This window comes from Elephas maximus, chromosome 25 (assembly GCF_024166365.1).
Source record: "Elephas maximus indicus isolate mEleMax1 chromosome 25, mEleMax1 primary haplotype, whole genome shotgun sequence".
Classification (NCBI taxonomy): domain Eukaryota; kingdom Metazoa; phylum Chordata; class Mammalia; order Proboscidea; family Elephantidae; genus Elephas; species Elephas maximus.
In genome coordinates, this window is record NC_064843.1 from 61,099,709 (window position 1) to 61,121,441 (window position 21,733).

The following is a 21,733-nucleotide window of genomic DNA, read 5'->3' on the forward strand; positions in this document are numbered from 1 at the left end:
GGGGCCACTTCCGGCGGGGCGGGGGCGCGGCGAGCCGACTTCCGCGGCGGCGCGATGACCACGCTCCGAGCCTTCACGTGCGACGACCTGTTCCGCTTCAACAACATGTGAGTGAGGCGCCCCGAGCGGTCGCGGCGTGCCGGCCGGCCTTTCCGGTCCCGGGGCCTGCGGCGTCTCCCGTGCGCCCCTGCGGGCCCGCGGGGCCCTCCCTGCCGCCTCCTGGCCGTGAGCGCGGCCGAGCTGGGCGGAGGCCGGGGTGTCCGGCGCGGAGCGTGGGCCGTGCGGCGGGTCCCCGGGGTTCGGCTGGCGCAGGGCCGCCTGCTGACACTGCGGTCCCCGCAGCCCGGCCGCGGCTGCCGCCCTCGGGGGCTGTCTGTCACGTGCTCCTGCAGCTCCGCTCCCAGGCAGACGCCCTTCTCCGTGCGCACAGCGCTGTCAGGCAGGACCTGTAACGTGCAGCTACCTTTTTCTTTCCTAAAGAAAAGGAAAACTTCTGAACGTTGGGGCAGAAGTTTTACTGCGAACGCCTGTAGACACATCACCTGGATCCCACAGTTAACCTTTTGCTGCGTTGGCTTCATCACGTATCTGCCTGTCCCATCGTCTGTCAGTCCCGGCTCCACTTTGGAAGAGCGCAGGGTAGTATGTGAAAACTGAGGACCCGGTCGTTGAGATGGCAGGGTTAGAATGGGCGGCCAGGGAAACTTCACAGAGGGAGGCGGCTTCGAGGAGGCATAAAGTTGATAAGCCGGCCAGAGAACAGGGAGAGGGTGTGGAGGGGAGAAGTGGGCGGGGTGGTCAGACCACAGAGGAGATCAACTTGGGTATTAAAAAAGCTGCTGCTGTGGGGTCGGTTCCGACTCAGAGAACCTATAGGATGGAGTGGGTCTGCCCCATAGGGTTTCCAAGGAGCAGCTTGTGGATTCCAACTGCCAACCTTTAATAACAGCCAATCCCTTAACCAGTGTGCCACCAGAGCTCCAAGGTGGATATAGTGGGGAGGTTTTTGTAACTGAGTAGTCAGAGAGAAGCTGAACTTTGGCTCCATTGTTGAGGAATTTAGATTTGCTCCTGTGAGGAGAATAACCTGCTGGGCCTGCCCTGGTCAAAGCAGCATAGTTAACACAGGAGTCTGCCACTGTTCTCAGTCTCCCACAGAATAACCCACTGAATCCCCACAGCCTGTGAGCTATGGCTGAGTAAACTAAGGTACAGGTGATAGAGCCTGAGGTGGGCCTGGGTGCAGTGGGGAGTCCCATCCAAGGCCATTGGCTCTAGAGCTGTGGTTCTCAAAAGGAGGGGCCCTGACCAGCAGCAGCAGCAGCAGCATCACTGGGGATGTGAGGTGATTAGAAGAGGTAGAACAGGGCAGTGAGTCACCTAGGGGCCTTGGCAGTGCCCCAGAGATGACGACTTGACAAAGGTTTGGGTTTGGGAGGTGCAGCCTGGGAGGTGACAGGGCACCTTAAAGCTTCAAGAACAGACAAGGCAAAGCCTCTTGATGGCCTAGGAAGGGACAACACTTATATGAAGGTGAATGGAGTAGAAGGAAAATATACACGAACATTTCTGATAAAACGTTAGATTTTAAAGAACCATTTGGTTTGTTAAAAGTCCTCTTCTGAATATGCCAGTTTTCTCCTAATTCTCTCTTCCTAATGAGGGCACTTTGGTAGAAAATTCTGAGAATCACTGGATTGGGGTGTTGCAGTAGGGATGGAAAGATGCAGTGGATATAGAAACATTGCAATTAACACATCTTTTATTTATTCTTGGAAAGATATTTGAGTGTCTGCTATATGCTTGTGCTGGGGATACAGCATTGAACAAAACTGACAAAAACTGGTGCCTCCATGTAACTTACATTTTAGGGGGGAAATAGGTAAATATAACATGTAGGATTGAATGTTAAATACAAAGCAAAAAAAAAAAAGCAAGGAAGGAAAATAGGAAGCAAGTGGGGATTCAGCTGCAGAGAGGGTGTTCAGGACAGATGCCATTGAAAAGAAAGATCCAGGGGAAGTGAGGGAGTGGGATGTGGATCTGGGGTAGGGGAGCTTCCAGGCAGAGGGCAGAGGGACCTGTTTCAGATCCAGGGAGAAGGCCAGTGTGGCTGGAGTAGAGCAAGTGTGGGAGTCTAGGCATGGGAAGTCAGTGTTACTGGGGCTGGGTCTTAGAGAGGCCGTCCTTGGCCTTGTGAGGACCTGGGCTTCTCTGCCAAGTGCACTTAAGACACTCAGGTGGAGAGGTCAGATAGGCAGCTGGACATGGGCGTGTCAAGTTCAGGTCTGGGCTGAAGATAGAAATTGGGGATCCACACCATATAGACGGTATGTGAAACCACAAGGCTAGGGGATATCAGTGATGCAGTGAGTGTAGGTAGAAAACAGCTCAAGGATGGCATCCCATGACACGCATGCATTAGAGCTCAGAGACCTGGAGAAGCCAGTAAACGAGACTGGCGTAGTGCGTGGAAGGAAAGCCAGGATGGTGGGGCTTGGAAGCCACGTGAAGAGGGAGTGGGAAACTGTCGAGAGGTTTGCTGGCTAAGTGTACAGCATATCTGTGTACTTCTTCCAGCCGAGCGAGAACTGCAGGAGCAGGGTTCTAGGTAGTGATGGGTGCCATCTACTCATCAGCACTCCATCCATGGTTTCTGTGGGTTTGTGGGACCTTGGTGAAGCTTTCTTCTTACTGTTGTATTTTCTGTGACGTAGGAAGCTGCTGAGATCAATTGGGGGCGGGGGGGTGGGGCACGGAGGCCTGTTGGAGAGCTGAGAGAATAAAAAACAGTCATCAAGAAGTGTGAGAGGAATCCCCCACACTGGACTTAAGTACACTTCTCCATGTGTGGCCTGGGCATCTAGGGGGTCCCCACGTTTGTTTCGAGGACTCTGAGGTTAAAGCTATTTTCATGATAATCCTAAGATAATTTTTTTTGTCTTTTCACACACATTCTCTCACAAGTATATACTGGAGTTTTCTAGATGTGTGATCTTGCAACAGATTGACTCTAGAAGCAGATGTGAGAATCCCACTGTCCTCTATTAAGCCAGCCATTAAAGAGATTGATAAAACAGTGCCACTCTCGCCAGTAAATTTTTTTGTTTTGGAAAATATAGTAACTTTTGTTAAAAAAAAAAAAAAAAGTTATATATGTTAACATGTAATAGGTTTTTTTTTTATGTAATAGGTTTACTTTTGAATGAATGTTCAGAAATTTTAAATATTGATAGCTATAGCCCACAAACAAAAGCTTTTTGGGGTCCTCAATAATTTTTAAGAGTGTAAATGGGTTCTGAAATGGAAAAGTTTAAGAACTTCTGGGCTGGAGAAACGTAGTGAGTGTCAGGCATCGAGTGTCAGGCATCGTTAAAGAATTCACGTGAGTGTGGGAAGAGGAAATGGGGTCCACGTGAGGGAGAAGAGTTGAAGGTAGCTGGCTTCAAGCCTGTTCCCTGGATAGGAAGGTGAAGGGGAGAGCTGACTGGGGATGGAAGAGGAGGTCCGTGTTAACACTGACTGGGGGGGTGCTGGCGATGGGGATGCTGGTGCGGCAGCTCCACAGCAGTTGGAAGCATAGTGTCAGAGCCCGTTTGGGGAGGCTTCCTCTGAGAAGACAGAATTAAAGCGTAGGAATAGGGTAGCGGGGAAGGGCAGGCTGGAATGTAAAAAAAAGCAGCATGTAGGGTGGAACAAAGGCTGAGCGGCGAGAGTGCCCATGCTTAGAGGACTGAAGAGGGGAAGAAAAACTTGTCAGGGAAGGCCCAGAGACAGTGGGGAGGGCCCGCGTGGCCTACCTTGTTCTTCTGCCATGCACACCTAATCGTTCCCATTGCATTAACAATTTACTGCCCTTTAGAAGATGAAAGATTTTGATGTAGATTCAGTAACTATACAAAAAACTTGGAAAGCAGCAGCAGTTAGATGAAAACATACAGATACCTTTATAGTCATTGTAACGGCTCAGCTGGCCCTTATTTAAACCATTTTCTTTCGCCCTAAAGTTGGTCTTAAGGTTGTGGATTTGGCATGTGTTGTTTTCCTTTTAGTTTTAATGGGCTATTTAAACCTACGTTTGTAAACTCTGCTTACTAATTGACATTTCCCTTATTTCTTTCAGTAACTTGGATCCGCTTACAGAAACTGTATCCTTTCTTTAAAAAGTTAAATGAAGACTTTCTAAGAATAAAAGAAATGGTGAAAACCAAAGAAAAAGACAATTACTCACAACTTTAAAAATTTACAGGTCAGGCAATATCACAAGCAACATTGAAAGCAATTCAAAAATAACTGGGAGCAAGAGTTTTCTTAATCTCTTTGACACACTGTTACTATATAGACTTCACATAAACCTTTAACATTCGGCCCCCCTTCCCACCTTGCTCTTCTGTCGTGAGTATGGCTGCACACAACAGAAAGCACGGTGACTTCAGCAGGATGGGTCATTTCTCTCTGCTGTAAACCAAGTCTGGAGATGAGCAGTCCAGGGCAGGTGGTGGTTCCCTGAAGTCACCAGCTGACTGGGCTCCTGGCAGATCAGCCACTCTGCCATTCCCAGGGTAGCTTTTGTCTTCCTTTCCCAGATGACTGCCATAGCACCAGGCATCACAACCATGCTCCTGGCCTCAGGATCTGCAGAGGGGAGGAGGGAGTGTCCTTCCTTTCAAGGGCACCTTCGGGAAGTACCCTGCAGCACTCCTGTGGCTCACTGACTGGCACCTGTATCATGCAACACCTGCCCAAGAATGTGCCCAGCTGAAAACTGGGGATCGTTACTAAAGCAAAGAAAGGATTTGGAGTAACAACTAGCAGTTTCTCATGCTCCCCAATAGAAAAGTGGGCCAAGATGTGTGAAGTTGGGTACTCTAGGCTATGACGCACTGACACACAACCCCTACATTTCAGCAGCTTAAAACAGTTGGATTTAAGCTCCATGTCCATTGCAGGTAGATAGGAGGGGTCTGTTAACTGATAATTTAACAAAAGAGGGCATAGAGAAGGCTAATGAGAGTTTATTCTCATGGTTACAACACACGTGAATTGAAACCAAAATGAGATGCCATATCTTACCTATCATATTATCAAGAATTAATAAAAATGATTGAAACTCAATGCTGGCAAGGGTGAGAATATTCCCATAAATAGCCGGTGAGAGTATAAACTGCTGTGATCTTTCTGAGTAATTCCACTTCCTGGAATCCAAAAATAATCAGAAATGGAGGCAGTCATATCAGTTGGCAAACTACAGCCTGTTTTTATAAAATGTTATTGGAACATAGCCATGCCAGTTAATTTACATATTGTCTGTGCCTTTTGTACATTGAGTAGTTTGACAAAAACCACATGGCTCACAGAGGCTAAAATATTTACTATCTGGCACCTTAACAGAAAAAGTTTGCTGACCCCTGAGTAATATCATCATAAAAGTATTTATTACAGGGGATTTGGAGTGACATTCATACACAGCAATAACAAAATAAATTATGCTGTATTCCTGAAGGATTTAAAAATTTTGAGAAATTGGAATGGCTCAGATGCCCATTATCAGGAGACAGGATATTTAACTTGTTTATTCATTCACATAGTGGAATACTATACAGCAGTAAAAATTAATTACAGGTCTAGGCAACAGCATGGCTACTTGTTAGAAATGAAGTTGAGTAGAAAAAGCAAAAAGAAAAAAAAAAAACTCTAGTTTTCGTTAGTATTTTAAAAAGGTTTTTGAAGAACTATGAACGACAAAAATTTTCACCCATGTAGTAAGTTAAAAATATCAGGATACAAATCAATTTATATAGCATGCTTCCAGTTACATCTAAATTTCACAGAAAAAGTCTCGTAATCCATGTGGACCCATATTTGAAAGTCACCTGTCTGCTCCTAGTGGTTATATTGTATGTCAGTAGCTGGGTGGCAGGAAGATGGGCTGGCCTGCCATTTTAAGGGTTATGTTTGAGGAGTACGCAAGATAGCAGCTGTCCTTCAGAGGAGAGTTTGAAGAGTTTAACGCTAAGTAGGTTTTTTCCAGGAATTTGCTTTATGTATGAGTATTAGCATCCCCTCATAAATCTGCAATCCCCTCTCCCACTGAGAAGACGCCTATGTCTATAGTACAGGCGCCTAGGGTGGAAGAGTTAAGCAATGAGCAAATTTTTCAGGCATTCCCGCTTAACATGTTTGACTCTGTAAATGAGTTTCTGTATTTGCACCAACAGAAGTGGAGAATTTAAATCACTGGAGGGAAAACACTGGTTAAGTTGCTTCTTGAAGTACTTAAGTCTAAAAGTTATTTTCACAGTCTATCGCTGAAGCCCAGGTAGAAACTGGCCATTAGTTCTTAATTTGCAGTTTTCCCTTGTAATTATGGAAACATAAATGTACCAAGCACCTCCTACGTTTCAGGCACTGTTCTAGGCACTAGGGATAGAGCCAACAGACTAGAGATCCCTGCTGCTCCCATTCTGACAGAGGAGACAGTGAACAGGTAGAAATGTCAGGTGATAGTTAAGCGCTATGCCAAGATTTAGACAGTGTGATCAGGAGTGAAACGTTACAGAACTGTGGAGCCCTGGTTTTCTGCTTTATGTGGTGCTGGCTCCATTCCACATTTGAGGTTATATGTTCAGGGAGTTTCTTAAAAATCAGGGTAACCTAAATATGCCATGTAATTCTATGATTATAGAAATACACAGAACTGAGGATAAAGTCACAAATAGACTTTCTAAAGGGAACTTCTTACTGTCCATTACTTCCCACACTCCTTAACGTGACTCTAGTATGGGATTCCTTTTTACTTACAGTACCTCGCCCACTGGCCAGAGTACTTCATTGTGGCAGAGGCACCTGGTGGAGAGCTAATGGGTTACAGTAAGTATGACACCACTGGTACTTTTGCGGGTAGGTAGTTGCGGTTTTAATCCATAGGTTTTCATCCTGATTGTTTTAGATTGTGGACTTGGAAGTACAATCATGGTGCCTAGAATCTCCTTGCCTGAATTTTCAATTACTGAACAACCTACTGACGTCATCTCGGTTTTCGCCACTGTGCTAGGCCCAGGAGGCACGCCAGTTAGCCACACGGTCATGGTGTCTGTCTTTTCAGATCTCTCATTCTGTATTTGTTAAATTCTACATGACGTATTTGGTACACGTTAATACCTTTATTTGTAGGCATTGAATTACTGTTAACACTAACCACGAATTTGAGCTACAGGTTGTTGCAGTTATATGGACACATACACACACATAAAATCTGTATTTTAAAAATATACATATGCTTGTTCTTTGTTGAAAATTAGTTTGTAGTATATCATCCCTTTTTAAAACTTTTTCTAATTCTGATTCTAGAATTAGATTTAACATTACATTGAAAGTGAAATTCAAATAAAAGCACTAATCCTTAGCCAGATGACCTCAGATAGTACTTAAAAATCAAAGCTTTGCCATTTGTTTCCTTTGTAATAAAAATGTCCCAACAGCAGTTACAGATTTTGCCTAAATCAGGTGTGTTTAATTACTGAATGCAAATTGTCGTCGGCAGTTATGGGGAAAGCAGAAGGTTCGGTGGCAAGGGAGGAGTGGCACGGGCACGTCACGGCTCTGTCTGTCGCCCCGGAATTCCGACGCCTTGGTTTGGCTGCTAAACTTATGGAGCTGTTAGAGGAGATTTCAGAAAGGTGAGAGCCTGCTTTTCAAATAAACCTAACCATTTCCATTTTTCTCTTGGTGAACATCTCAAGTTTTTTCCCCCTTCAGGCTGAATTTCTCTTGTGCTTTAAAGTTTGCAGGAATTTCATTTTCAGCCTCCAGTCCTCACAATTGAGAGCAGTATTATTGTCCCCACTTTGCCACTGAGGAAAATCAAGGCAGACTGTTGAGTGACCTGCTGTAGGTCATAACCTGGGTACCCAGTGGAATCTAAGACCAGCCTTCGAGGTGTTTTTTTTGAAGTGTTCTTGCCACCATGCAGATGTACCCAGATTCTGTTTACGTTGCCCTTAGTGTCTCAGTAATTCCTTCAAAGTGTTTCTAGCCCCAAAGAAATATCTAACAGTTCAGCTTAAGCAGTTATGTTCTAACCGCTTAGTCAGTATTTACTTATGGCTTAACAACCTAATAGCTGTTTGGGAAAAAAAATATGGAAAGAAACAATATTTTTATTTCATTCTTAAATAACTATGTTTGCCTGCTAATGGGATATGTGTGCACGTGGGCACTGAATGACTCCTCAAATCCTGGAAACAGATTCAACACCACCACCTGCATTCCCACTTCACGTTTTTATTTGTTTTTTTTTTTTTTTTTTTTAATCACAGCAATTGTTAAAAACCCAGCTTCAGAAAGGTATCATGCCATCAAAAAGAAATATAGCAGAATCTAACTTTGAATTTGTGAACTGCCTCAACCTAGTAATCTGCCAGTCCGGTTTCACTGTGTTTTTTTCCCTGAAAATCTAAAATACCCTGTGGTGCCTCTCAGTTTGTGGGGGTACTCTGGGGTGCCTCAGTGGACAGTATGAGAACTGCCAATGTTATGGCATTTTTATATATCAAACACCCTCATTATGTAGCCCTTGGGGTGGTACAAACAGTTAATGTGCTTGGCCGCTAAGCAAAAGGTTGGAGGTTCAAGCCCACCCAGAGGTGCCTCCGAAGAAAAGCATGGTGCTCTACTTCCAAAAAATCAGCCACTGAAAACCCTGTGGAGCCCAGCTCCCGCCCCCGGGCACGCGGAGCCCAGCTCCCGCCCCAGGCACGCGGAGCCCAGCTCCCGTCCGACGCATGCGGAGCCCAGCTCCCGCCCCCGGGCACGCGGAGCCCAGCTCCCGCCCCCGGGCACGCGGAGCCCAGCTCCCGTCCGACGCACGCGGAGCCCAGCTCCCGCCCCCGGGCACGCGGAGCCCAGCTCCCGCCCCAGGCACGCGGAGCTCCCGTCTGACACTCGTGGACGGCCATGAGTTGTAACTGGTTTGACACCAGCTGGTAGGCACCCTCATTAAAAGGAGACTCCCTTTCCAGCTCCTGTACTAGGAGGGATGAAATGTAAGTTTAATCAGTTGTCAGGCTGCCATTTCTTTCTCATCTCCAAATGCATAAGTGGCCAGTAGTTGCTGAGAGGGGCTTTTGAGGCCTCACTTCTACTTAATTAATGGATTTAATAAAGGTAAGTTTTGAAGAATAGTGGCCCGGCAAACACTCTGAGCCAGGGTGGGGGCAAGAGGAATTTGAGGTCATTCAGACAAGAGAGCAGAAAAAAAAAGTCAACTCTAGTCTGTAATAATTTTAAAAATTCACCTTAGACCTAATAAGGAACGGGAAAATTTTTTTAGCGAGATTACAGTTTACACACATTAATGGCATACCTTATTAAAACAAGAAAAAGTATGTGGCATTATCGTATGGTGGACAAGCGTGAGGAGGCGGGTTCTAACTAGCTTGTACATACAATGTAATATATTTATAAGATAGATTATCTCTGAGTAGAAAACGACTAAGCTCCCGTCCTTTTTGTTATCTAACTTTCATTTTATAATAGTTGCTAAGCTGTAAGTGATCCTTGTGTGTATGTGTATACATGTACATACATACATATGCATGTTTTAAAACGTATACACTTAAAATAGTATATAATTTCCAAACGAGGAGGAGAAAAACTGGAATAATTATCATGTTATAGCTCAAGGCAGCAATTACCAGAGTAAAAAAGGGTTATTGCATATTGATAAAAGATGTAACTCATCAGGAAGGTATAACAAGTCAGAATTTATGTACCCAATGACATAGTTCCAAAGTAAAAACACAAGAATTGATGAAAAGCTTTCATAAAATCCGGTATTTATTAGTGGAAAACAGCAACAAAGCTGCTAGCAAACTAGGAGACAGGAGGGGAGAACTTTCTAACATGAAAACAGCGTCTGCAAACACCTGCAGGCGACACCGAGTTCTGTGGTGATGCACTGGATGCTCTTCCCCTGAAATCAGGGACAAGCATAGTGGGTGCAGTCCGCCCCTCTTTAATAATTTACTGAAATCCTAGACACTATTAAAGCAAAAAAACAACGACAGGAGGATTGAGAAAATAAAAACAAAACATTTTTCACAGATATGATTGTACAAATTGAAAATCCACTGAATCTACAAATGTTTGGAATAAAAGTTAAGTTGGATATAAAATTAGTATAAAAATCTGTTACATTTCGGTATACAAATAAGATTCAGAAAAAGATGCCATCTGCAGTGACCTTGAGAAATACCAAGTGCTTTGACAAAAGCTGTACAAGACCTCTCAGGTTGATAAATTTTTACTGAGAGACGTTAAAGATGACCTTCCTAAGTGGAGAGAGAAACTATGTCCATAGGTGATAGTGCTTGGTTCTGTAAAGCTCGTAATTCTCCCCAGAGTGATCCATAGATGCAATGTCATCAAGTCAAAATCTCTAAGTATTTTTGTACAACTTGATAAGGTGATTCTAAAATGTACAGAGGAATCCAGAGAGCCAAAAAGAGACAAGGTTTTCTTGAGGAATAACAATGGGTGGGTCTGCTCCTCCAGCCATCGGACTGTGGTAAGACTGTGTATCAGGGCTGGGATAGTTGTCTAGACCATACACAGACTTGGAGGAACAGCTCCAGGCACACGTGGATTCCCGTGGATTCCTGCCTGACATACCTGAGAGGAGACACTGCGGATCAGTGGTGTGAAAGGTGATGGGACGATAGGATAGCCACGTGGGAAAATATTTTTCCAGATTACTACCTTACCAGACATAAAAAACCTAGACATGAAAAGCAAAACTAAAAAACCCTTAGAAGACAGTAGAGAGTATCTCCATGACCACAGGGTAGAGAAGAATTTCTTAAACAAGCCAAAAAAGCGTGAACTGTAAAGGAGAGGTTCATACATTCAACTTCATTGATGTTAAGGAAGTTTGTTCATGAAAAGATACCATAGGGATAATAAGCCAAAAATTAGAAGATACTGGCAAAACATTGAACACTGTTCAATGTCCAGAATACATAGAGACCTACAACTGGAAAAAAAAAAAAAAAGAGTGAAAGACCTGTACAGACTATACACAAGGAGAAATCCAAATGGCTGGTAAACACAAAAAGGTATTCAAGGCTTGTTAGAAATCAGAAGTGCAAATTGAACACCATCATACTGTAAGGCCGAGATACCATTACACTCTAAGGTTGGCAAAAATAATAAATGCTTGATACAACAAGCCCTGGTACTATGGGAATGGAACTCAACCCACGTCTGCGGGAGTGTGGTTGGTACAGTCTGGTTGGAAGCACTTTGGCATCGTCTAATAGATGCTGAAGATGTGTATACTTGAACAGTAACGACACTTCTAGCTGCTGGCCTTAAATGTTGCACCGTGAGACACAACGGGAACACTGACAGCAGTGTAGTTTGTAATAGTGAAAACTGGAAACGCTTATCAGTAGGACCACGGACAACTGGTGCAGTCACGCGGTGGAATGCGCAACAAGCGGTGGAGATGAACAAGCTGCAGCTACACAGGAGGCTGAATCGCACAATACTGACCGACAGGCAAATTACAAAAGAGAACGTAAAGTTAGATTCCACTATATAAAGTCCATGAACAGGAGAAAGTAGGTGCTAAATCTATAGCAAAAAGCAAGGAGATTGTCATCACAAGATTGAGGGTATAGAGACTTCTGGATGAGCAAGGAAATGTCACTGATGGAGGGGCCTCAGGGCTTCGACCAATGTTCCGTAGCTATACCTGGGTCATGGCCACATAGGGTCATGCTTCATAATCTTCATTGTGGAATAGGTTTATACGTATGAGTGAAAACCGTATGCTATGACTAATTTGTAAAATGAGCACATCAGTTACTATGACGAAGTATGCAGTAATTTAAGCCAGGGTGTAGAACTGTGGTTAAAGAAAAATGTTTTTTTGGGGCTTATCTTCTGAGAAAACCTGTAGCTTTACACTATTAGTATGCACACAGAAAGTCATCTTTTTATACTACAAAATGATTACCATAAATCCTAATAAAAATTGATACATGGCGTAATCAGATGTAAGGTCCTATTACTATCATTTTAGGAGTGGTCAAGACAAAGTATTCTAACATGTATGCATCTGTTTTCTAGGGTTTCTCACATTGTAACATTTTCCTTTTTGTTTGTTTTTAAAGAAAGGGTGGCTTTTTTGTTGACCTCTTTGTAAGAGTATCTAACCAGGTTGCAGTCAACATGTACAAGCAGTTGGGCTACAGTGTCTACAGGACGGTCATAGAGTACTATTCAGCCAGCAACGGGGAGCCTGACGAGGATGCTTATGGTATCGTAGTTTTACCTATACACTTAAGAGTTTTACATAAAATGTTTTTATATTTCGGTACTTATATTAACTTTTGTTTCCTAACAGACATGAGGAAAGCACTCTCCAGGGACACAGAGAAGAAATCCATCATACCATTACCTCATCCTGTGAGGCCTGAAGACATTGAATAACCATGGGCAGTGGTTCTTAGGCAGATGCTCCAGAGAGTTTATGGACAATATTATTTTCATTGGATGATCTTGGAGCTCTATTAGGAGAAAAATAATCGTTTAGGTCTTGAAGACGTCAAGAAAATACAGGTTATAAATTTATGCAATATCATACCTACAAAAGCTATTTAAAGGAGCCGTGGTGGTACAATGGTTAAGGGTTCAGCTACTAACCGAAAGGTCGGTGGTTCAAACCCAACAGCAGCTCCATGGGAGAAAAGACCTGGTGACCTGCTCCTGAAAGATTACAGCCTAGGATGCCCTACAGGGCAGTTCTACTCTGACCTAGTGGGTCGCCAGGGAGTCGGAGTCAACTTGATGGCTTACAACAACAACAAAGCTGTTCACTGTAATAAAATTCAGTCAGAAAGGCAGCTAGGTCAGGAGACATTCCACTGTCACGGTTCGTAATCATCACTAAATGCTAGGGAAAAACTCGCTCCGATTTCCTCCTAATCTCCATGCCTGAGAACCACTGCTTCCTATGTATTTTTTATTTTGTATTCAGCTGTTTGTTAATTGAAGCTTTAAAAGCATATATGAAATGTATAAATCTAAGATGTATAATAAAATACACTGTTGATCCTACAAATGTTTTATGGAAGTTTGTTGGTCATTTATAAAACTGAATCAGAATTGAGAAAAGTAATCATTTAGGATGTGTTATTTCTCTTCCTGACTGCATTTTACATGATTTTATGCACACCTGGATCACAGCCCGGCATACCTAAGCTTCCTTCTTACCCCACAGTCCCTGATCCTTGGTCGCTTCTGACAATACATTGCTTAAGTAAGTCTTTCCTTTCTGAATATAAAGAGGCTGAGATTTTTTTTTTAAGGGGAAAAAGAACATAATTCCTATAGAAAAGCCGTACAACTAGATCACAGGCCCACCATGTATTTTCATCACCTGTAACATCTGAAAATACCCAGAGAGTGAAAAGAACAGCTAGAGAAAAAGCCATGAGGAATGATTTTTATGAAAAAGCTTTTACTTTTGAAAGGACTTACTTTGGTAGAGTTTAGGGTCAGAGAGAAATGAATCCTTTTTGTTCTCCCGTGAGAGAATATTTCCTTCATGTGTTTCACACTGGCACTTGTCACAAAGTGTTAGGAGTTTACATTGAGTACTTGAGAAGTAATTTTTTCTTATGCATACATGCAACATAACAGATAATTCTAGAAAAACTCCATGACTAGTCACTTACATTAGCATTTTGACCTGCTTTCATTTCACCCCTTGATTTACTCAAAGGACATTAAAATTACAGTAGACTGTACTGGAAACCCTCGTGGTGTAATGGTTAACAGCTACTAACCAAAAGGTCGGCAGTTCGAATCCACGAAGCACTCCTCGGAAACTCTACGGGGCAGTTCTCTGTCCTGTAGGGTCTCTGTGAGTTGGAATCAGCTTGATGGCACTGGGCAATGGGGGTTACTCAGCAGTTAGAGCCAAGCTGACACCTTGTGGCAGACATTTGTCCAGTGAGCACAGATTTGCCTTTTATCCTAATAAAAAAACCAAACCCAGTGCCGTTGAGTCGATTCCGACTCATAGCAACTCTATAGCAGTTCTCTTTTATCCTGCCCTCAAACACTATCTTATTTTTAAGTTACAATTTAGTAACATTATTGACTAGCTTTTATTCCCTTGGGTGAATAATAAATTTGCAAGTTTAACAATAAATTGGCTCATTACTGGTTCTTTGTGTAAAAAGCAATCTTGAAGACAAAGTGCTAGTTTAGTGTGGGCAGCGAGCAAAACAAGAAAAACGTGCTTGAAAGATAACAGGCCAGGCAGAAAGAAAGCACCTCGGATCAGTTAATCTAGGCAAATATTTTTTGCTTGAGGATGTGAGCACAGGTATCAGCAAATCTATCATTCTTTTGTTACTTTAAGTTTCGTTATTTAACGGTTATCTTACGTGTTTTTACACATTCTCTAAACCAAGGGTAAGTTTAATGTATCAGGTGTGACAAGCACATTTTCTACTGTGGCAAACTGGGAGTGGTTTATTGGTTCTCTTCAGTAAACAATTCCATTAAATCTGGGAAACAATATGGCAGTATCCTTCCTAGAGATTCGTAATGAACAGGAGCACATCAAAGGCTCCTGAAAGCCCAACTATAAAGGGACTCGAAAAACAAGGTTCAGCCCTTAGTCCAGGGTTCCTCAAACTCATCTGAAGATGAGACATCATTTCTCAGAGCAAGCTTGTTACTGTCCTTTAAAAAACCATTACAAAGGTCTGCCAGTTTGGGAAATGGATTAGAGCATAATGACTTCAACTAAAATGTTCTTGATGAAAAAAAGCCTTGTTCAGAAATACAGTCACAGAGACTTTTTCAAGTAATGTTTTAAAAAGCACTTACTACTCCTGCCCACTATTAAGAAGGTAAGGATATTGAGAGGTTCATCTGAGCACACTCAATTCTAAAAGGGATTAACGCATATAAGAAAGTGGCTGGGAATGAACATTTACTGCACCTACTATGTGCCAGGTAGGTTTCTAATTTATAAAATGAGTTGGCAAATTATTAGCCCCGTTTTACGAATGACGAAATGGAAAATAAAGAATTACATATTACTGAGTGGCAGAGCTGGGTACTGAGCTCAAGTCTGACTCTGAAGATTGCAAAAGTTACAGATTTGAGGTGAATGCATAAAAAACATCTTAGTGAAGAATACAAGCACGGGAAAACTACACCTTCAAAGTCAGTGCAGAATGTAACCTGAAAACTTCTAGAAAAAGACCTTTCAAATATTTTGGAATCCATTTAAAACAGATGCTAAGTGTTAACTGGACTTCCTAATGCAAGCCACGGACAAACGCGTGAGGAAAGCGTGGCATCAGTCAGATAAAGAAACCAGCAATTAAAAACCCCCTACCCTAACTTTACCCCTAACTCTAAGCCAAGAGTATTTTAAAAATAATTCAAAACGTAGCTGTAAAAGACACCAGCAGATTCGTTACTGGTGGAATATACAGAAACTTACAGGAGTCACAGGAGTTCCAAAATATTAATTTATAAAAACAAAGTATTTATCAATATGAAAAAAAAGTCAGGATTCACTCTCATCAACGTCCTTATCTGGGTCTTGCTCAGTGGCCTCCTTCTCCTGTTGCTGCTTCTTCCAGAGTTTGGCCATAGCCAGGAGCTTGAGGTTGGGCTGGTTAGCGGCATCTTCTGGAAAGATGTAGTCGTAGTATTCTTCCCAGCCTGCATCAGACTACAGAAAAAAAGCAATTAAAAGATACGCTACATGTGGCTGAAACACCCACATTTTGGTTAAAACAGAGGGAATTTTCACTGGGAAGCTCAAAAGAGTTCAAATTCAACTTTTCTTCATTTTAAAAACAATATCGAAGTTCACAGAAAGAACAAGGGCTGAACCTGAAAGACTGGGAGGGAAAATGTAACTGTCAGATTGGTATTTGCAATTATAGCTCACTGAGAAAACTGTAGAAATCTAATAAAGCATAGTTCCTCCTGGAGTCAGTCGACCAAGCAGCAGCTATTCAGTGCCTGCCTACAACTCCACCTTGCAGTCTTCTGGTTACAATTTTAAATGACTTTTTAAGGTGTACCTAGTATTTACCTGGTAGCCAAAGCCATAAACCTGTATGTTACCGTTCGGACTTCCTGCCCTCACAGCCCGCCTCCATTCACTCCACCTCCCAAACACTCTCTCCCTGAGGCCCTGCCCTGCCTCCAGCCTCTCATCGCCGGCCTCGTTTACAACAGCCTCTGACTGGTCTGCTTGTCTCCAATAGAAGCCCCTCTGGTCCGCCGGTAGGAGATGGCAGAGATGTCGCCAAAAGATGAGCCAGTAATGCCACTTTGTGTGTGAAAGCCTTCCATGACTCCCACCAACCTTCCTGATATGGCCTACAAAGCCTTCTGGGTCCTGGCTCCTACTGAAAGTTCCGTTTCCTTTCACAGCACCCTGACTTCCTGCTTAACGTTACTACACTTTGCCTAGTTTCAGAAATCAATCACCAGCCCCCTCCCGCTCCCCAACTCTGGCTGGACTATATGCCCCACTGTGTCTGTTGTAACCAGATGGAAACTGTCTCCTACTCCAGGCTGTCTGCTCTCATCCTAAGATTGTACATATGCCACTTAAAAGTACAATTTCCAAGTCAGGTGTGTTTTCTAGTCATTTGCCGTGAGAGTAACAGCTCCGGGGGCTTAGTTCTTACCCCATCATCAGCCTGGACCTTTCTCCTCTTCTTGACTTTCTCTGGCATGAGTTTGTCCACTCTCTCCTTATCAGATATGGTTCCAAACTCATCTTCAAAGCTTCGCCAAGATTCCAGCAACATGAGTCTCTCCTCCTTCTCTTCACAGTTTCGCATGGTTTTGTTAGCCTCTTCATAAATTTGTCTGCACTTAGCCAAACTTCCTTCTTTCCCTGACGACAACTCAAACTGAGCAAAACTGATCCATACCTTGGAAAACAAAGTTATTATAGAATCAAATTAGCTATGTCATCCAGAAGTTAATAATTTAGTAATAATAAAGCTAATTTCTAGTTAATGACATCTGAACACACTAATGTGTTCATATCTAGTATTCCATAAAACATACGAACAGTTTCTATTTAGAGATATCTGAAATAGTCTTAAAATTCTGACGAGAGTTTATCTCCCACCCCCCCAATCACGTGATATCCAACTTATAAGAAGTATAAACACTGACCTCGTGTAATCTTAATATCCGAAGTCCTCTGAGACTCACAGCTTCTCAAGTTTAAAAGAAGTTATTTTAAATTAATTAAAAAAAAATACAGAAATACAGTATTTTCATTGTCTGAAGTCCTCTGATTCTAGCAACACCAAAAGAAAACGTACAAAGCACAGAATACCTTGACGTGCTGTGTTCGCTGAAGCAATCGTCGGTAAAGATTTCGGGTTCTTTCAGTTTCTTCCTGCTCAATTTCAAAATCAATATACGATTTCCAAAGCACCTAAGAAAGATACCGTTAATAGGTTAGCGCTGATATTTAGAAAGCAAGGTGCCCCCATTCAAAAAACATCTTGCCTACCAATCTAACCTGAACCCAGGAATCTAGGTTTGTTTTTTTTTTTAACAATGCTTTATTGTGTTTTCGGTGAAGGTTTACACAGCATTTTAGGTTTCCATTCAACAATTTGTACACAAATTGTTTAGTGACATCGGTTACATTCTTCATAACGCATGTTCTGGTTGTTCTGTTTTCATTCATGTAATTTCCCTGCCCCCTTATCTTCTCAGTTTTAAAGTAACCTAGTGGTCTCTATAGATGATTTTTTAAAGGACAGGAATCTAGAATGTTTACCAAACAGCTAAAGAACAAATAGCATGTGGATAAAATAAATAGTACCAGTATTTACAGGCTGGACCAATCTTGGCTAGAACTCTAGAATACAAGGAAAAAGGCCTTGGATTCATTTTTTTGGGGATTTTCTTGCAGAGTCTTTCAAGTGCTGACTTATCAAGAAGAGCTTAAAAAAACCTGCCAAGAGTCTCCCAGCCACTTTTTCATGATCCGGGCAGATGCAGTGGAACTCTGAGAACACAGGCCTGGATTAACCAGTATGTACTGCCCTCACCTCCACTGTAAATCCCTTGTTATTGCTGGAGCTCAACATGCATTCACTGAACAGCTGCCCAGCTGCTAGGTGCAGTCTGTCAGGGCACAAGGATGAGTAAAATACGACCCTGACCCCTGGGAGCAGGCAGTCTAGTGGATGAACTGACGGAACTGACGGAACCAGTGATACAAAGAATCCTGCCCTAATGTGCTCAGGAGGACCCAAACCATTAGGTGCAGGGTCGTATTAGCACAAGATTAACAAAACGGCTGGGCTGGATTCCTTGGCTCCTGAGAGATTCAAATTGGTCCTAGATACCACCTTGTGGCTCAAGCTGAAATACTGATGGGATGACTCCAAGCTGTGGCCAGGACTTCAGCCAGCAGCCGCGCTAACACCAGAAACATCCTGATTTAGCTGGAGCTCCTTTTGTTGGCCCAGCCCAGGCCAGACTGTGTCAGGAGAATCTCACCCTCCAACTCCCTTAATCTCTAAGATGGGGTTGCCTGCTAGCTATTGCCCTGCCTGGCCTTCTCGCCCCCTCAGGAGTAAGGGGGCCAATCACCCATTACACGTATCCCAATTCACCCTGGGTGTCACACTGGGGACTTACTGTCAGCAGGTGTTGGACTGGAGCCCTGGTGGAGCAGTGATTAAGAAAGAGCTCAGCTGCGAACTAAAAGGCCGGCAGTTAGAATCCACTAGCCGTTCTTTGGAAACCCTATGGGGCATTTCTTCTCTATCCTGTAGGGTCGCTATGAGTCAAAATCAACTTGATGGCAAGGGGTTCGGTTTTGTTTGGGTTGGTTATCAGACTGAAGGGCTGATACCCCTCCCCCACCTTTCTATCCTAAAAACAGAAAGTCCTCCTGTGGGTAGAAAAGACTGGAGGTTAGTTAAAAAAAAAAAGAAAAATTTTTTTTTTGGAGGTTAGTTAGCTGGTCTTTATATTCTAAAATGCACACAGTTAGATAATGCACACAGAGTTAGACAGCCATCAAGATAATATGAGAGAAGCTTCTAGAGCGAAGTTATATCCAGCTTGAGACCCTCACCTCTGGCATGTCCAGGCGAGGCTGGCTGATGGCTAGCTCATAGATGGCCCGGGCTCGCTCGATGTCCCCAAGGATCGCCTCTAACTCTGCAAATTTAATCCAAGAGGTACAATTCTCAGGTCCAAACTCCAGGAACTTTTCATAAAGCTTCCGGCATCTGTCAAATTCTCGAAGCTGTAACTCCAATTCTATGTAGCCTTTAAATAATTTGTTCTTTGGACATTTGCCTATGGAAGTTCCCTGGAAAATAAAATGATCAAACCACTGTGATACCTTAGTGGGTTCAACTTGTGCCCAGACATTGTCCATCTGCCCTAGTGGCGGGCTGTTGCTGAGGAAGTCCCTGTATACATGGCTGTTCCTTCCTTGTCATACCCCACACTGTTCACGCTGGTTCCTGACACTCAGCTGACAAGAGAGCCTGTGCTCACTGTTATCTGCTTAGCAAGGGGCAGCATTCCACAAGGGTTGGGACAACTTTTTGGATTATACTTCAAATAACTCAGGATATCTTAGGGAATATGGATGTCAGATGTATAAAACCTCTTATAAGTAACTAAAAACGAAGCCTCCTTGCTGCCCATTGTTGTTGTGTGCCACTGAGTCGATTCTGACTCATAGCGACCCCACATGACAGAGCAAAACTGCCCGAAGGGTCTCCTAGGTTGTAATCTTTACTGGATCAGATTGCCAGGTCTTTTCTCCCGAGGAGCCTCAGGTAGGTTCCAACAGACAGTCTTCCAGGTGGCAGCCAAGCATTTAACCATTGCGCCACCAGGGCTCTTTGCTGCCCAGAGCCGGGTGCAAGTAGCTTATCAGCGTAAAGCACAGAACCTGATCTTATTAAAGAATTTTAGAACAACTGTTGAGAAGTACATTATAAAAAAATAAAAGAGGTGCATTTAACACAACAGTAATTTTGCACAGAATACAACTACTAATTCTAGTTTTAAAAAAGGTCTGGCAACTGGTGGCTACAGAAGTTTCCTGTGAGGTAGAATGTTCATCTGTCCCACCCAGTAAGGACAATTTAAAGTATGACCATCTGATTTTTATTCAAAGGCTATGTGTTTTCTAACATGTATGGGCTACAGAGGCATGACATCTCTGCTGCTTTTTTGACAGGAATTGTATGGCCTGTCAGCACTGACATTTTCTTCCCCACAGAACTGACTGATGCTTCTGGTCCTTTACTCACCAAAGCTCTTCGGGCAAATGGTAAATTTTTCTGTCTTATTTCAAACTGTGCATAGAGCAACCACATCTTGGCAAATGTGAACTAGAAAACAAAAGCACAAAAACATTTAGCTTAAGAAACATTTAGCTTTAGTTAATTTAAATTAACTAAAGGCCACTGACAGTTTCCCCTACAACTTCAGAGCTAGGAAGGATTTATTTTGCTTTTTTACAAGCAAAGATGACTATACTTCATCAAAGTTAGAAACAAACAAGCCACCATGACCTAGAAGCTTTACTGCACTTCATGACACGGCAAGATGCCACTGCAGCCCCCATGGCCACAGGCTTTGTTCTCGGCTGTTAGTGAGCTGAATGTCCCACTGCTCATCTAGAAGGTAACTCAGTATTTTTACAGAAGAAAAAATACTTTGTATCTCATGCTGGGAAATGCTCAGAGATAGCCTCTCAGACACAGACAGAAAATGCAGGTGTTCACTCCTGCGTGGGCACACGCCTGTTGGCTGACAGACACCTGGTCGTTCGTCCCCCACATGCCACGTGCTCTCTGCCTGTGGGTCTTCCTCCTTTGGCTCAGTTTACTAAATTACCCTTGTTCCTCTGACTTTCACATGTCATCTGTCCTACTCGTTTGTTACTTTACACATGTCCTCTCAACTGGACGGTGAGCTCTTTTTGGCAGCAAAGAGAATTTTTTTTTTTTTAATAATTTATTTCTTTTTGTTGAGAACATAACACAGCAGGACATACACCAATTCGACAACGGAGCATATCTGGTTATTTGTATTTTCCATGGTGCCTAGCACAAAGAAATATTCAATAATAAATATATTTCACTGAATGACTTTATGAGTAACAGAAGCAGGATTTTGACTGTTCGGAACTAAACACTTTAGAACAAACATACCTTTTTGTGAGGAATTAGTTTCAAAGAGGCTTGATACACTTGTCTTGTCCTCTCAGGATCCTGTAACAGAAGAAGAAAATTTCACAAATTCTGCTGATACTAATTTTAGAAGTTACTAATTTTACTAATAAAAATGAACACCCCCAATACTGAACATACTTTCACAAGTTGCTGTTTTCAAGCCCTGTCATTTATGATGAAAAATGTGAACTACCTTCGGCCGTCAAACTTTGGTCTAAGAATCACCAACAAAATAGCCATCAAACTCTGAGTGCTTCTTTTAGAAAGGCTTTTTTTTTTTTTGCCTGACAGCAGAAAGAAACAAGAGTGTTTTACATTCTCAGGTCAATAGCATGAAATTCATCTTTTTCTGTTAATTTACACACTGCCAACCTCTGCAAATGCCACTTGATCTTTACCAGAAGCAAAAATGTACAACCTAGCCATGATCCCCATTTATG

At 42.8% G+C, this 21,733-nt stretch overlaps 2 protein-coding genes across 2 annotated transcripts in view; one reads left to right on the top strand and one right to left on the bottom strand.

Annotated features, from left to right (window-relative positions):
- On the top strand, positions 1-12,495 carry NAA20 (N-alpha-acetyltransferase 20, NatB catalytic subunit). The gene is made up of 6 exons (XM_049868791.1): positions 1-107; positions 4,124-4,148; positions 6,780-6,870; positions 7,544-7,679; positions 12,177-12,322; positions 12,410-12,495. Exons 1-6 carry the CDS (start codon positions 55-57, stop codon positions 12,493-12,495), a joined length of 537 nt encoding a protein of 178 aa, XP_049724748.1. The 5' UTR covers positions 1-54.
- Positions 9,808-21,733, bottom strand: part of CRNKL1 (crooked neck pre-mRNA splicing factor 1) — a 22,359-nt gene continuing 10,433 nt past the window's right edge. The window contains exons 9-14 of the mRNA XM_049868788.1: positions 21,273-21,332; positions 20,367-20,447; positions 19,169-19,408; positions 17,405-17,506; positions 16,740-16,988; positions 9,808-15,766 (exon numbers count right to left, since the gene is read on the bottom strand). Coding sequence (XP_049724745.1) covers positions 15,599-15,766; positions 16,740-16,988; positions 17,405-17,506; positions 19,169-19,408; positions 20,367-20,447; positions 21,273-21,332 — 900 coding nt within the window. The 3' untranslated portion in view covers positions 9,808-15,598. The remainder of the gene's footprint in view (positions 15,767-16,739; positions 16,989-17,404; positions 17,507-19,168; positions 19,409-20,366; positions 20,448-21,272; positions 21,333-21,733) is intronic.